Here is a 15986-nt window from a genome sequence, read left to right on the forward strand (position 1 = left end):
AATGGTCTCGTGTTCATTTCCATCCTTGGCTCAGTACAGCTCTAGTTGCATTATTCTTCAACATCTATTAACATGATAGTTTTCTAATTACAAAGGCTAACTGCCAAGTATTCTTCACAGGAAGCAAGGCACTGCTTGTCTTTAATTGCTCTTCTGGCTTGTGCAAAAGGGTCAGTGCTTTAAAAAATCTTTTTAATCTTATTTTAATTGAGAAACATCTCTCAAAACACCGTTTGAGTGGCTGCAAAATAAAAAGGAATGGGCGGATTCAAGGTACAAAGCTAAAGAACTGTAATGATATAGATGATTTGGGGTGGGGGAACACAGGATTCAGAATCGGTATTAGTTATCAATACATCAGAAGCATGATGGTGCCTAGTGTCTTCCCTCTGCTTATGTTGTGCTGCCAGAATTTCAATGTCAGCAGAAACCATGTTCAATGTCATGATGGATCCTCGAAGTCAATTGCCACCACATGTACCCTTCGAAATCATCCTCCATGCTCCCTGGACAGAGGCACAGTTAAGCACCGAAGTCGGAAGATTGGTTGGCAAAATCCTACATTGTCTCCAAGATCTGGGGAAAAGTGGAGAAAGTGACTAATATTTACTGAGCACCCAAGAGGCAGATTTTTCATACACATTACCTCACTGACAAACAAATCTTCCCTATTTTGTAGATAAAGAAAAATGGGGTTTAGAGAGGTTATAAAACCAGTCCAAGGTCAAACCAAATGCTGATGAGTAAATTAGGTTAAAATTTGAGCCAGGTCTGGGTGAGTCCAAAGTCTGTTTTCTAATATCATGCTGTCTCCTGATCCTAAAAAACTTTGTTTTATATCGGAGCATAAATGGCCCATTTATACCATGTCTCTCAGGATCTTGAAAAACATCTCAACTTTTATCACACCAACTTTAAGAGACCTGATCATGTTGAGATCTTCTCCTTCATTTGCCCCAATCAATGGAGCTATTTATTTTCAACTGCTGGTAGTGAACTTTCTTAACTCAGCATTTTGTGAAAAAATTCTAAATACTTGAACTGCTTCCTTTCATGCTCATTCTCTTTTCCTGCATTTTTTTGGTTTGCTTTTAAAAATAGACTCCCAAATCACTGCCTATTCAACCATGGTAGACAGGATGGAGAGCAGTGAGGACACCAACCTGAAATGGTCAACGGCTGGAGGACCTGCGTCTATAGTAAACTGAAGTAGAAATATATGTTTTTAAATTTTTATTGGAGAATATTGGGGAACAGTGTGTTTCTCCAGGGCCCATCAGCTCCACGTCGTCCTTCAATCTAGTTGTAGAGGGCGCAGCTCAGCTCCCAGTTCAGTTGCTGTTTTCAATCTTTAGTTGCAGGGAGCGCAGCCCACCATCCCATGTGGGAACTGAACCAGTAACCTTGTTGTTGAGAGCTCACGCTCTAACCAACTGAGCCATCCGGCCGCCTCAGTTAGAAAACTCTCACATTTATTAAGCCATCACTCCTGTGTGCTTGATTGAAAAAAATAAACAAAATACTATCCTAGGACGATAGACTTGGAGTCTCTCCTGCTTTCCCACAGATGCCACCCTGGCTAAGATGACCTGATTCAGTTTTCTCATTGTTTAAAGTAAGAATAGAGCTCTTTAAGTTCCTTTAAAAATTCCATGATTCCACAATCAACTGCAACTCACTAACCTTCCCTGTGGATAAGCAATTTAAAATAACTCAAACTGCACCATCATGATCCTTTTAAAAATTTCTTTGGCAAAGGCAAAGGACTTAACCAATCTTTCAGTTAAATTTCCTTTTCGTGTAGTAGAAAATCAAGCAGCAAAGAACAAAGTCTGGCCACCCAGCTAGAGAGTGATTTACAGTGTTTGGAAAATGCTTTACTCAATGAGAAAGCAGCATAAAAGTTTGCTTATGTTGGTTACAGGTATCATGCATGATTCATAGCCTCTAAAAGGCAGAGAGAAAAATCAATCTTTTCCAGGAAAGACAGTAAAGCTTCTTTCCCTCTTGCTTAGCTTGATACTATATGTTCACAAATGAAAATAATTCGGTGAGTGCTAGTCCTCATACAGATGCCCACACATCTGCTTTCAAATTCTTATAATCACAGAAATGATGTAACAGACGGTCTGGCTCAATTCTTACTCTGGTAACAAACAGCGCTACATTTCCTAGTATCGTTTCCTTGGCATTTCACTCTCCTCATCATCCCGTCATCACTTTCCTTTTCCCTCCTCCCCCAACATTTACACAAGATTGCAGATGCAGTAGGACACCCTGTAAGATGAGAGTCTGAGTCACATCCACCACAGCCTGGTAGAGTGCAGCAAAACCAGTCACTCAAAAATACTCTTTCATTGACTTGATTTTCTGGGTTTAATTTTCTAATGAATTCATCAGTCTTTCAAAACGTCAAGATCAGAAGCATTTCAATGGCAGTGTGCAGTTCTCATTTATTTTTTCAAAGGATCTCCGGACATGGTCATGCCTATAGGTAAATGTACTAGAGGAGATATTTTGGGGAAATTCTTCTCTTAGCCACTCTAGCAGATGTCAAAATGGGAGAGAGAGAACTAGTGGGCAATATCTCCACACCACTTGTATACATATTCACCTCCTTTCTGGCCACCATGGCCAGGGACCTTATAAGCAGAGGACCTTGTCAGAAAACATTAGTCACACAGTTAATTCTATCATCAGAGAATCATCATTCCACCTTCTATTTATGTGAGGACAGCTCAGTAATCTCAGTATAGTGCTTCTCAAACTACAGAGTGCTTATGAATCACCTGGGGACTTGTCTGAAATGTAGATTCAGATTTAACAGGTCTGGGGTAGAGCCCAACATGCGTGTTTCTAACAAGCTCCACTGGACCCTCATGCTGCAGATTTGCAAGCCACACTTGAGTAGCAGGGTCCTGGTATCTTTGCCCTCCCAAATTTGGAGCACATTTTACCTTAAGGTCTCCTTGTGGCTGGTTATCTACCAAGAGAACTACACAGGGCAGAAAACACAGAACCTCTTCACTGCATGAATTCTATCCTGTACACAGATGTTCACTGACTTTCACTGCCCAGACTGTGGATCTTTCTTCTAGCCCAAATATGCCTTTTCCTTCTTGCTTGGCTGAATGACAAATCCTGGCTCAGCCCCACCAGCCTTATCTGATGCCACTCTGCCAACAATTCAAACATCTGAAGCACCTGCTAAAGGACAGATTACTGGGTACTAACCCCGAGATTCTGATTCATTAGGTCTAGAGTGGACCCAAGAAGAAACAGACACCCTAGGAGATTCTGAAACGTTATGGAATTTTGGTGAAAGAAACACGTTTCCTCTTTGATGGACTTGAGAAATCTACATCCTGCTAGTTGTTAATGCCTTTACATCAAGGAAGGCAAAAGGAAACACATTCCATACTATGATGGAAGAAACTATTTCCTCCCCAGTTTCACCACTTGCTTAAGGGTATTTATGGTTAGTTCCAGTGTATTCTTTCTCTTTAGATAAGTTCACTAAAAATGTAAAGTTTTTTTCCACATATTCTACTTGTTTTACATATTCTATAGAAAAATTCTTTTAATGTAGGTATGATTAAAGATACACTCAGTTAATGACAGAAATATCAAAGAAATGATTATTTGCCATTCCGTTTGAACAAATGAAACCAGTTGTTCATACACATACACTTAAAAAACTATATCCAAGAAGAACACTGTAATCAGTTAACAAAAATAATGACTGAACATTATTACCTTTACAATGGCAGAAGCAAATATAAAATACAAAAACTAACTTTACTTAATTAGACTTTATGAATGAAATGTCCTAAGAAAGGCGACCATTTGGCTACTTGGTCTCCTCTGGGGCAGATGTGGCATCTGGATGGGTATTAGCCTCTGCTGGTACAGCCTCAGGTCCGGCCACAGCAGCGGTGATCTTGGATAGAGCAGAGGTGGCTTCTGGATTGGAACCAGCTCCTGTCTGATTGGAGGTGGTCTCAGTCTGATTGCAGGTGGGCTCAGTCTGAGAGACTAACGTTTCTTGACTGGAGTTGCCATCTGTTAGACTGGGTGTATCGGCTTGAGCAGCCATGCCCTCTTCTTCTGTTTCCAATTCTGTTTCCTGACTTTGAACTTCCTCACCTTCTTCCACCATAGCAGGTGGTAGCTGTAATAAAGTCTAATAAAAAAAGAAAATATCAATATAAACTCACTCAAGTGAAAAAACACTGGCTTATAACATTAAGCTCTCACATTAACATTATTTTCCTAGTAAACACTGTGCACTCTAGAGTTCTCCAAAACACTGCTGGCCATATATTACAGATGAAACAACTCTGATGACAATGGCCCAGGTTTTGCTAACTCCAAGGAATGTGCCAACACAGATATTACAAATAATAATCAAACTACATATTAAATCTTTAGAGGGGGAAATAATGTGAAAATCTATTAGATTTTTTAGCAAAGGAATTTGCAGTCACACTTCTGGAAAAAAGTGGCTGATTAGGACTAACTGACACACCAACTCAAGAAGGGCCAACTTCAATCAAGGAGCCCTGTGAGGTGTGGGAGGAACCAGGCATCAGGAGAAAGCCATGGCAGGGATGGAGCAGCAGGGTACAAGGTTCTGTCCCACTAAACGAGAACACTGCGGCAGCTCTATATGCTCACCTCCCCTTTGTCCCATGGCAGTCTAGAGCTAAAAAGGCTTGGCTTCTCTCCTCAGGGACTCTGCTTCTCTTGTTAGAAATTGAAATATTTTACAAAGTACCATTCATAATAGCAGTAAAAAATATGAAATATTAGCAATGTAACTAATAACCTATATATGAGGTCTTTGTGCTGAAAACTGCCAAATATATTGATGAGAAAATTCAAAAAGAAATCTAACTAAATGAAGAGATATGATATTCACGGACGACTCAATATTGTTAAGATGTTAACTTAATCTCCTCAAATTGATCCTAAGCAATCTTACTTCCCAAAACAAACTAATTAAAACTCCCACATGTTTTTCTGGGGGTAGAAATTGACAAGCTGATTCTAATATGTATATAGAAAAGTCAAAGAAATAGAATAGCCAAAACAATTTTGAAAAAGAACAAAACTGAAGAACTCACATTATCTAATTTCAAGATTCACCAGAAAGCTACTCTTAATACAGGTAGTGTGGTAATTGCAAAAGGATAGATACACAGATCTACAGAACAGAAAGCCCAGAAATAGACTCACATATGTGGCCAACTGATTTTTTGACTAAGGTGACAAAGCAATTCAATAGAGGAAAAAACAGTCTATTTAGAAAATGGTGCTAAAACAATTAGATATCTACATGAAAATGAATAAAACTCAAGTCTACCTTGCATCATACAAAAAAATAACTCAAAATAAATGCAAACCTAAAACTCTAAAACTTCTAAAAGAAAATATCAGAAAAAAAGTCTGTAACTCTGGGTTATATTGTTCTTTTAGGACATAAAAAAGCACGAATCGTAAAAGAATATCTTGATATACTGAATTTCATCAAAATTTAAAACTTCTGTTCTTTGAAAGATACTTGAAAGTCAAAGACCAATAGAAAATATTCATAAAACACACATCTGATAAGGGAATCATAGTCAGAATTAATTTAAAAACTCTCAAAACTCAATAATAAAACAAATAACCCAATTTAAAAAAATGAGCGAGAGACCTGAACAGACAAATTCTCAAAGAAGACAGATGGCAAATAACCACATGAAAAGATGCTCAACATCATTAGTCACTCGGGAAATGCAAATTAAAACCATAATGAGATACCACTGCATACCTACTGGGATAGCTAAAATGATAATAATAATAATAATAATGATAATAATAATAATAAACAACTCTACCAAGTGTGTGTGAGATACAGAGCAATCCAAACACTCATCTACAGCTGGTGGAAATAAAAATGCTGCAACCACTGGGTAAAACATGTTGGCAGTTTCTTAAAAAATTGAATACATGCTTCCCATATTATTCATCCACTGCACTGCTAGGAATTTACCTAAGAAAAAGTACAAAGACTTGAGCAAGAATGTTCATAGGAGCTTTCTTTGTAATAGCCCACACTGGAAACTACCCAAACGTCCATTGACAGGTAAATAGGTACACTTGGGATGTCCACACAATGCAATACTCTTCAGTAATAACAACGGGAGGACTACTGATCATGCAAAAACATGAATGAATCTTGAAATAATTATGCCAATAGCTAGAAAAAAGAAGAGTCCATTTACTTCAATGTCTAGAAAATGGAGACTAATCAATCTATAGTGACAGAAAGCAGATCCCTGGTTGCCTGGAGAAGGTGGGAAAGGGCTTGGTGAAGGGTGCCAGGGATTATCAAGAGGCATGAGGAACTTTTGAGGAGAATGGCTATGTTCATTACCCTGACATTATCTAATTGCATACCAAATTATACCTACATAAAGATGTTTTAAAAGTATGAATGTTACATGAATAATAACATCCTATTTTGGTTTATTAAAGCTTTATTCCGAGGTGAAGGGGAATATAGCCAATAAAATTGTGATAACATTGCATGGTGACAGATGACTCTAGTACTCATATAATTCTAATTCTAGTAATTAGTTCAGTGATCATATTGTAAGGTATAAAAATGTCAAATCACTATATTGTACACCTGAAACTAATACAACTAATGTAACACTGTATATCAACTATACTTAAATATATATATATTATACACCATATACATGTCTATAGACATATATGTCTATATATATACATATACATATATATACATAGACGTATATATATAGACATATATATATATATAAACCTTATTCTGCAACAGAAAAGATTCTTTCTAGAGCAAGGAAAGTAACAGTTTTGAGACAACTCACCTGATGATAATGATGTGTAGTCTGTATCAAATGCATGTACATGTTGTATACAAAGTTTGCCATTTGAGGCATATTCTTTATTATCTGTACTTCACGAGATGGTCTCTCCCCATTCTAGAAGGCAAAAAGAAAGTTAAGAACAGAATGACAAACACTAAAAGCTAACATTTACCCAACAGAAGCACATGTCTCCATCTTATGTATAAGCACTGTTAGGATTTAAGGGACATAAAGATGGTAGGTATGAGTCCAATAAAGAATACATGAAGAGTGCTTCAATTTAAATTTAGACAATGTAGAGATGAGGGGGAAGATAAGAGTCATTAGCTTTTAATACAATTTCAGTAATTAAAACATGACTTTTGGTCTACTAACTAATGTAGAAGAAAAAGAGATAAGTAATCATTTGAATAGAGAGAAAAATCAACAAAGTGGTGGTCTCTAATACTGTGTGTATGCTGCTCCAAGGCAATTCTCAAGAATATTCAAAAAGAAAATACTAAAACTGTTCTTCCTGTTTATGTTTTTCTAAAAAATAGGAAGCTAACATTTACAATAAGAAGCTAATAGACTTAGTAATGAGGGTGAATATTACGAATACTGCCAAAGGAATTAACTAATAAAGTGTAGTCAAAAATGCTGACAAATAGAAGTCTACAGTGTGAACTCTGTGGTATCAAGCAGAACCATCGGGGGAGAATGCTAAATCAGAGGCTGAGCTCTAGGCCCCAGGGATTTATTTATATTCAGTAAGCCTGAGACAGAATGAGGCGGTTCTGATGGAGTAGTTTCTGACCACAATCTGAGAAACACTACTCTATCAGTGTAGGTGAGGTAGTAAAGTAAATGAAGAATGAAATCTGCAAATCTTCCTAAACCATCCCAGAATAAAGACGAACAACTTTTCTATTTATAGTCAATTATAAAACGTTTATAAAGTCTCACCCTTTCTTACTTTAAGAACAACTCCAAAAAACATAAAGGTAAAACACATATCAAGAAAGGATTTTAGGGGCGGCCGGATGGCTCAGTTGGTTAAAGCATGAGCTCTCAACAAGGCTGCCAGTTCAATTCCTGGGGATAGTGGACTGCGCCCCCTGCAACTAAAGACTGAAAACGGTGACTGGACTTGGAGCCGAGGGGCTCCGGAGAAGTATACACTGTTCCCCAATATTCCACAATAAACAAACAAAAAAAGTCTTAAAAAAAAGTTTAAAAAAAAAGAAAAAGGATTTTATTTTAAAGTGCCAAATTATTTAAAGCACATAAAGGTAGGACTATTTAGTACATTAAACAGCATTTCTCAGAATTAAGCAGGAGGGTAGGATTGCATGTAAGCAGGCGTTCTTTGGGTAACTGTTCCTTTCCGCAAGGTCACAACATCTGTGTGCAAAGACTGCCATGCTATTAGAAGTATAAACTATTGCCTTCAAAACATGAAGGGTTTTGTTTGTTTGTTTTGTTTTTGATTTGCGTATTTTCTGGTAGCTGTCCTGGGAACTGCCTCTTCTGAGATGTGGTACTAGCTACTCGGCCCTCCCTGCCTCCCATACTGCCTCGAGCAGAGGATGGGGAGCTGCTCTCAGCCCTCAACCCCCCAGGGCTTGAATCCATGGTGTTGGGTAAAGCACAGTCTCCAAATCTTCTATTCATTGGTACTGCCTGATCTGCGCTCCATGTTTCTCCAGATGTGTCCCTGCAGCCCTCGGACATGAAGCACTTGGGAGAAGTGTGGGAAACCTGAAGACAAAGAGGCTCTGCCTCAGGCCTCTTGTCAGGAATCATCCTGTTTAATCATCAGCTTACAAAAGATTGAGAACCTCAGGGCTTCAGGATTGTGTCCAGATCCCAGAGCCTGACATTCAAGGCTTTACATGACCCCACCCCTCATATATCTCCAGCCTTTTCCTCTGATTTCTCTATAGCAATTTTTCTTTAAAAAGAAAAAAATGCAGTTACAAAAACCCCCCAAAATATACATAGCATTATTATAAAACAAACAGAATTTATTCCTGGTTTTTTGGAAGCGGGGAGAAGTGTCTACTGTTAACATTTAAAAGAGTTTTATTTAAATTCCAATGGGCCTCGGAGACATTTCATTAAATGAAAAAGGCAAAACCCAAGTCTGTACAGTATGGTAACCTTCATGTAAGAAAGAAAACAATACAATAAACAGCTATCTGCTCCTTGTGCAAAAGCAATATATGAAGAGATTGGAGGTAGAGGGGAAAAGAGAAAGGAGGGAGAATAGGAAACAGGTAGCAGGGATGGATGGATGGATAAGGAGGGAGTGGCATTTTTCTGAGTATATCTTTTTGTTAAGTATATGTTGCATTCCCTGCCCCATTTCCCCAGAATGTAAGCTTCGTAAGGCTTCTCCAAGAGCTAACCCATTTATCACTCTGTTATCAAGTAATTAAATTCTCCTTACAAAGCTGAAGAGCGGCAGAATGACACAATGATTAACATGGACTCTGGAGTCAGTCTGTCTGGGTTTTCAAATCTTGGGTTCTCCATCTACTAGATGCATGGCCAAACTTCTTCTCTAACCCTGTTTCCTCATATGTAAAATGGGGTTAATAAGAAAACCTACTGAACAGGGCTGTTACTGATATGAAATGAGATAATGTTGTAAAGAGCTAATTGCCTGTTACATGGTGAGTGCTCAATACATGTTGGCATGTATTCTTTTTATATAGAAAATCTCATTTAGTGCTAATTGTGCGGATGTTCCTAGCTCATGTGGCCACCTGTACCAGAATGCTGCTCTATAAGATGAGGAAAGAAGTCCTACCTTTCGACTGGTTGGGAAAGGTTCTGTTGGAATTATATGCAAATGAAGTGGGCGGGCCGTGAGCTGGCTGAAGGCAGGAGTTAGTTCAAAACAGTTTTGGAAGAGAGACACTCTGGCGAAGATATAAAGTCCAAGTCTGGCTCTAGACATGGCCACCACTAAGCGACGGACATCCCTTTGAGAAACAAACAAAATTAATTAACATATAGCAAGATTAACAGCATATTTATGCAGCTTTTAAAATCTTTTATTTTTCTTATATATTCCACTAAATAGTCTGGTTAAGCTGTGGCGATAAATGGTTAAGCTACTTCAAAACAATAATGTGCTTGCTTCAGCAGCACCTGTACTAAAAAACTTAACAGAGCAAACATTAAGTTAATCAATGTTATGAGATTAGTAAACCAAGAAAAAAGTTATGCTTTATTATAATCTCTATGTTGGTTTTTTGGGGGGAGGGCGGGGAAAACCACAAAATAACAAATGTACTGATTAAAAAGGTCTAAGTAGCTCTACTCTGTTTCCCCCAAAATAAGGAAGGCCTAGCCAGACAATCAGCTCTAATGTATCTTGGAGCAAAAATTAATATAAGAGCCAGTATTACATTATTATATTATATATTATTATTAAATTATATTATTATATTACCCGGTCTTATAGTAAAATAAGGTAATATATTTTACTATATATAGTATTTTAGCTTACAGTAAAATAAGACCAGATCTTATATTAATTTTTGCTCCAAAAGGCGCATTAAAGCTGATTGTCCGGCTAGGTCTTATTTTCAGGGAAACACGGGATTGGGATTATGGTACAGTTCAGTTGTCAGACACCACCACACCACAGAGTCAATCTGAACCAACCCTTCCTCCTCTTCTTCACCTACCAAATTCCCAGATCTGTCAAGGTCAAATTTTATTTCTTAGATAAATCTTATTACACTGTTTTATACTTATTTATAGTAATAATCACAATACGGTATGATGATATAACATAATACCATGTCTTAGTCATGTATTTACTCTAGTACCCAGGCGAGGACCAGTGCCTGGCCGATAATAAGTATTCAAAATTCACATAAACAGTAATAAAAATGGCTAAATTGAATGATCCAACTACACATATAGCTGACTATCTAATACATGTCAGTTTTCTTTCATTTAAAAGGAATACATGTTTTTAAAACTTGATTTGAATTTATTGGATCAAATACATTTATAAAAGAAGGACTATATATTAAGTCTAATTTCATCTCACTATTAGTTAGGATGTGTTTTAGCAAGAAAAGATAATTTTGGTTTTAAATAGAGGACAGTTTGTTTCCTTGAGATGCTCTTAGATGACTAAATTTGTATTGTGCAAACAAGAGGACTTTCATGAATAATAATAAAGTCTAGTAAAATCACCCCTAATCCCTGAAAGAAAGTGTTAAGAGTGTTACAGAAATCAAACGTTACAACGACCATATAATAACCAGGCAGAGAACCAGGAATCGACGACCTTGATAGGGACCTAGTTTCCCTTACCAGGAGGTACCACACGACATTAGTGCGTATCAGCTATGTTCTTGTGTGTGTGAGGGGGTGGGGAGAGAGGGGTGTGGTGCTCCCCCCACCCACACAAAACTAAGAGATGTTCATTTAGGTAGAAGGAGCAAACATACCCCATTCCCAGTAGCGTTTTGAGTAACGTTTGCTCCTTCTACCTAAGACACTGGATTCATGACGAAAACACTATCTTCTAGGTTACCCACAAGTCAAATTGTTTTATTTTCTCCACATTTCCTGAGAACCCCAAGGGGTTATGCTATAGGTAGATGGTTCCAACACTGGTAGCTAGATGTACAATGCTAGAAATACTTAGTTTGAGTTCTCACACAAACATTATAAAGGAAATTATGGTTAAAACAATGTTGTCAGAGAAAAAAGATGGCAATCACTGTGTTAGAATATTCAGTTCTCCTCTTCACCTCCCAAAGGCTCTTTATCTCTCTGCAGCGCACAGATACAGTGCTTTTGCAGTCCTTCTCAGGAAACTTTCCCCAGTGCTACAGTGCTGTGAAGTGGCTTTATAAGTTTGCTCTCCACTGTACATGAGGAGAGTTGGACTAAAATCTTCACAGATTCAAATATAGGTATCTTCTAAGGGTATGTTTAATGTCTCCCCAACTGGATTCTGAACTCCATGAGGGTAGAGATCATAAATGTTTGATTTACTACTATATATCAAGAATCCAGCACATTAAATAATAAATCAACTTGAAAGTATTCGCTAAATGAATGATCAAACACTATGAACATAACAAACTACCAGTCAAAATCATAAATGAGTAGACAGGGTTCCTTGGAGCTACATCTTGAACCCTGGGCAAAGAGAATACCACCTTATTTCATAGCCCCAGATGCAGCTGGGAAAAACAGCATTGTTAAACAACAGGCCATCATTCTGATTGAACCTCTTATGAGGAAACAACACAGGAAAGTTACAGTTTCACTGCTTTACACTGAACAAGCATTTCTATTGTTCCCTGGACCATTCAAATTTGGTGTGTGTATGGTGGAAGGCAGACAAGAACAATGAATGTCGGAAAAAGGGCTAGAAATGTCTCACTACTCTGGCTTCTAAATGGCTCCACAGTGTCCTAATACAGATCTCTGGAACGAAAGCTGAATAGTCTGACTCCTACACAATCACCTGATTAGTCTACCCTGGAAAACATACGTGGGTAAAAGAAATATGGCAGGTGCTTGGAAAACAGTTCAGCAGTTCCTTAAAGGGTAAAGCAGAGGTACCACTTGATTCACTAATTTTACTCCTAGGTCTATACCGAAGAGATAGGAAAACATATGTCAACACAAAAACTTGTACATGAATGTTCATAGAAGCATTATTCATGATGGCCACAAAGTAGAAATAACCCAAATATCCATCAACTGATACGGACAAACAAAACATGATATAGCCACACAATGGAATGTTACTCGGCAATAAAAAGGAATGAAGTACTCACACATGCTACAGCATGAATGAACCTTGAACACATTAAATCCAGTGATTCTGTGTATATGAAGTATCTACAATAGGCAAATCTACAGACAGAAAGTAGAATAGTGGTTGACAAGAACTTGGCGGAGAGGGGAAAGGAGTGACTGCTGATAAGCACAGGGCTTCCTGTTGGGATGATGAAAATGTTCTAAAATTAATTGTGAAGATAGCTGCATAACTATGAATATACTAAAAATCACTGACTTGTACACTTGTGAATTGTATAGTATGAGAATTGTATAGTATGTGAATTATATCTCAATAAAGCTATTATTTAAAGGAAATATGGAAGGAAGCAGGTTTCCTCGGTCTCTTGAAAGCTGAGAAACAAAATATCAGAAAAGGAAATGAATGAAATAAATCAAAATATTCTATGAAGAGCTTGATAAAATTCTAGGCAAGATACCTGAGGCATCTGGGTAACTGGAAGCACAATAGTGAAATCAACATTTCACCTGTATGTTTTAACAACACCAGCACAATTACCAGCACCCCCAATGAAGAAGTTGGACTTTTAAAAGCAAATTTTGGCAAATACAAAGAACATTGTTTGAATAATGGTATTTTTGCTTAGAAAACTTTGATTTGTGTATGACAACACTGAAATCAGATCCTTTTTTAACCCTTCATTTATAAGCATTTTACCATCTTTTGTTTGTTTCCAGAAAAGTCAGGAAAAGAATAGCATAGATCCCATGAGGAATCTGAAAAAGGCAAAGAAAAAAGGTGGAGAGGGAAGGAACCATTATTCATGTACTCATACTGTTGTTTTTGAGGAATTTTGATTTTGTAAAATACAGTGATGCCCCATTCAGACAGCATCTATAAGTCTCACTGCATCTATAAGGAACTGCTTTTTAGAAACGTTAGTCTCCAAATACATGCTTGATACTTAAGTAAATAAGCAAAAATAAACTGTCTTTTAGAAGCAATAGTCTTCAAATAATTTTGTGAACATTACATGTTTGCTTACTTTTACATAAAAGTTACCAGTCTAATCGAACCTGATCACCGGGCTAAGCTCCAAACAGATCCTGACTTAATAATAACATTATGAGAGCTTGGAGAATTTTCTTTTTATATCCACCAAATAAAATAATAAAATGAACTCTCCATATAGTTTTGCTATTAAGTAATATGTGATGAAGGTTTATATAAAACTAAACCTTGTAATAAGAAGATATGTTCCCATAAATCTCTAGTACACAAATACATCACAATAGATGATAAAAATAGGTTATTGTTTATTTCAACAATTCTTAATCCTGGGAGAACAAATGGTTCCTTCATCCTCTATCACCAAAGCCGAAAGACTGTGTGGGTTAGAAATGTCAGAAATCATACACAATAAAACATTCATTCCGAAGAGACTTTTTAGCACTTTACCTCCTTTAATTTCTGACTTTTTCCCAATAGATATAGGAAATACACACACACACACAAACACACACACACACACTTTATGGTAAAATGCTATTTCTGAATGTTACCAAAGAGTAAAACAGTTTAAATAACTAAAGCATTTAAGATTCAAAAAAATTCAGAAGCAATGGTTAACTATACAAAGAATCTGATAGTTACATTCCAACAAAAAGCACCAAAAGCTACCATAACAATTACTTTACACGTTCAAAAAAATGGTAAAACTACATAGCTACAAAAGTTTAAATATGAAGCAGATAGTAAGATTCAATAATATTATGAAAGTTTTTCCTTACGTACCTCAGATGGCCCACTGCCCTGGTTCGTACTAGAGAAAGAAGAATATAATCATTCTGTTGACCTTGAAACCTATCAACAGTTGTCACCTAAAAATAAAAAAAAAATAAAAAGATAAATATGGCATATTTTCAAAAGCACAATAACAAGACTCTGGAGGGATCGTTTAAATAATGTACTAGAAAAAAAAATCCTTACCCTTAAAATAATCCCCAAAGAAATGTGACCATACACTTGGATTTGGAAAAACAAGTTAATGAACGCTATGAAATAAACCACTGTAACCACATTAGGCGATGCCCCTGTGTTAGTCACACTTACAGCACTCGTCTTTACCTGCGCTGATAACTAAACTATCTGTGGAATTAACAGTCTTGCCCCATTAGACTACTCAAAGCCATGAAAGCAGGGACAGTATTTAGCTTGTATCCTAGTTGGATGCCCAGCAGTATAACTCAGCTTGCTCACTTATTATTTAACACATTCCTTAGCTCTAATCTACGCATTCCTCTGTCAAAAAGTAAACAATATTCGTTGCATTTTCTGTTCAGTTTGAAAATATATGTACAAATAGGGAAGTTCAGGAAGGTTTCAGAGTAATATTGATACTCAGGCATTTCTCTCTTTCATTAATTCAACAAAAAGTTTAAATGTTTATCTTACACAATCTATAATTCATGGTCCCTATCTTTAGAGGGTTAACAAAATGTTTCTTTTTACATACAATGTAAAATACAGAATTTACATACAATGAAATATACTCACTTTAAGTGTATGATGTGATAAATTTTGACAACATATACTCCCATATAACCACCACCACAACCAAAATTGCCATGGTCAGTTCTAGAATTCCATAAAAATGGAATCATAAATTCTGTACTCTTTTTTGTCTAGGTTCTTTCTCTCACTCAGCATAATATTTTTGAGATTCATCCAGGTGTTATACATTAGGAAGTTCACTATCATTTTACTGTTAACTTGTATTCCACTGAATGCATATTCCACAATTTGTTTATCCATTCACTTCTTCATGGCACTTGGGCTGTCTCTAGTTTGGGGCTATTCTGAATAAAGCTTCAATGCATATTCATGTATAAATATATCTGTACATGTGTTTCCATTGCTGTTGGGCAAATATCCAGGAGGAAATTGCTGAGCTATACGGAAAGTGTATGTTTAACTTCATAAGAAACTGTCGAACTCTTTCCCAAAGTTACCGAACCACTTTACACACTCACCAGCAATATTCCAATTGCAGAACTCCAGTTGCTCCACATCCTAGCAGACATTTAGTATGCTGCCAATCTTTGTAATTTTAGCTATTCTTTTGAATGTGTAGTAGTACCTCAATAGTTTCAATTTGCATTTCCCTGACAACTAATGATGGTAAGCACTTTTTCATGTGCTTATTGGCCATTCATATGTCTTCTTCTGTAAAGTGTTCTGTTCAATACATTTACCAATTTCGTACTGGGTTGTTTTCATTTAACAATAACTTTTATAGAAGTTCTTACATTCTGGATATA

The 15986-nt window shown here is 36.8% G+C and overlaps 1 protein-coding gene across 1 annotated transcript in view; it reads right to left on the reverse strand.

Annotated features, from left to right (window-relative positions):
* Positions 1–1227: 1227 nt before the first annotated feature.
* The window catches only part of LOC308498282 (RNA helicase aquarius), a 69416-nt gene continuing 54657 nt past the window's right edge, over positions 1228–15986 (reverse strand). Inside the window, exons 24-27 of the mRNA XM_081049955.1 lie at positions 14461–14546; positions 9694–9868; positions 6900–7013; positions 1228–4183 (exon numbers count right to left, since the gene is read on the reverse strand). Of these exons, the coding sequence (XP_080906081.1) occupies positions 3851–4183; positions 6900–7013; positions 9694–9868; positions 14461–14546 (708 nt within the window). The 3' untranslated portion in view covers positions 1228–3850. The remainder of the gene's footprint in view (positions 4184–6899; positions 7014–9693; positions 9869–14460; positions 14547–15986) is intronic.

This window comes from Rhinolophus hipposideros (genome assembly GCF_964194185.1).
Source record: "Rhinolophus hipposideros genome assembly, chromosome: 5".
Lineage (NCBI taxonomy): Eukaryota > Metazoa > Chordata > Mammalia > Chiroptera > Rhinolophidae > Rhinolophus > Rhinolophus hipposideros.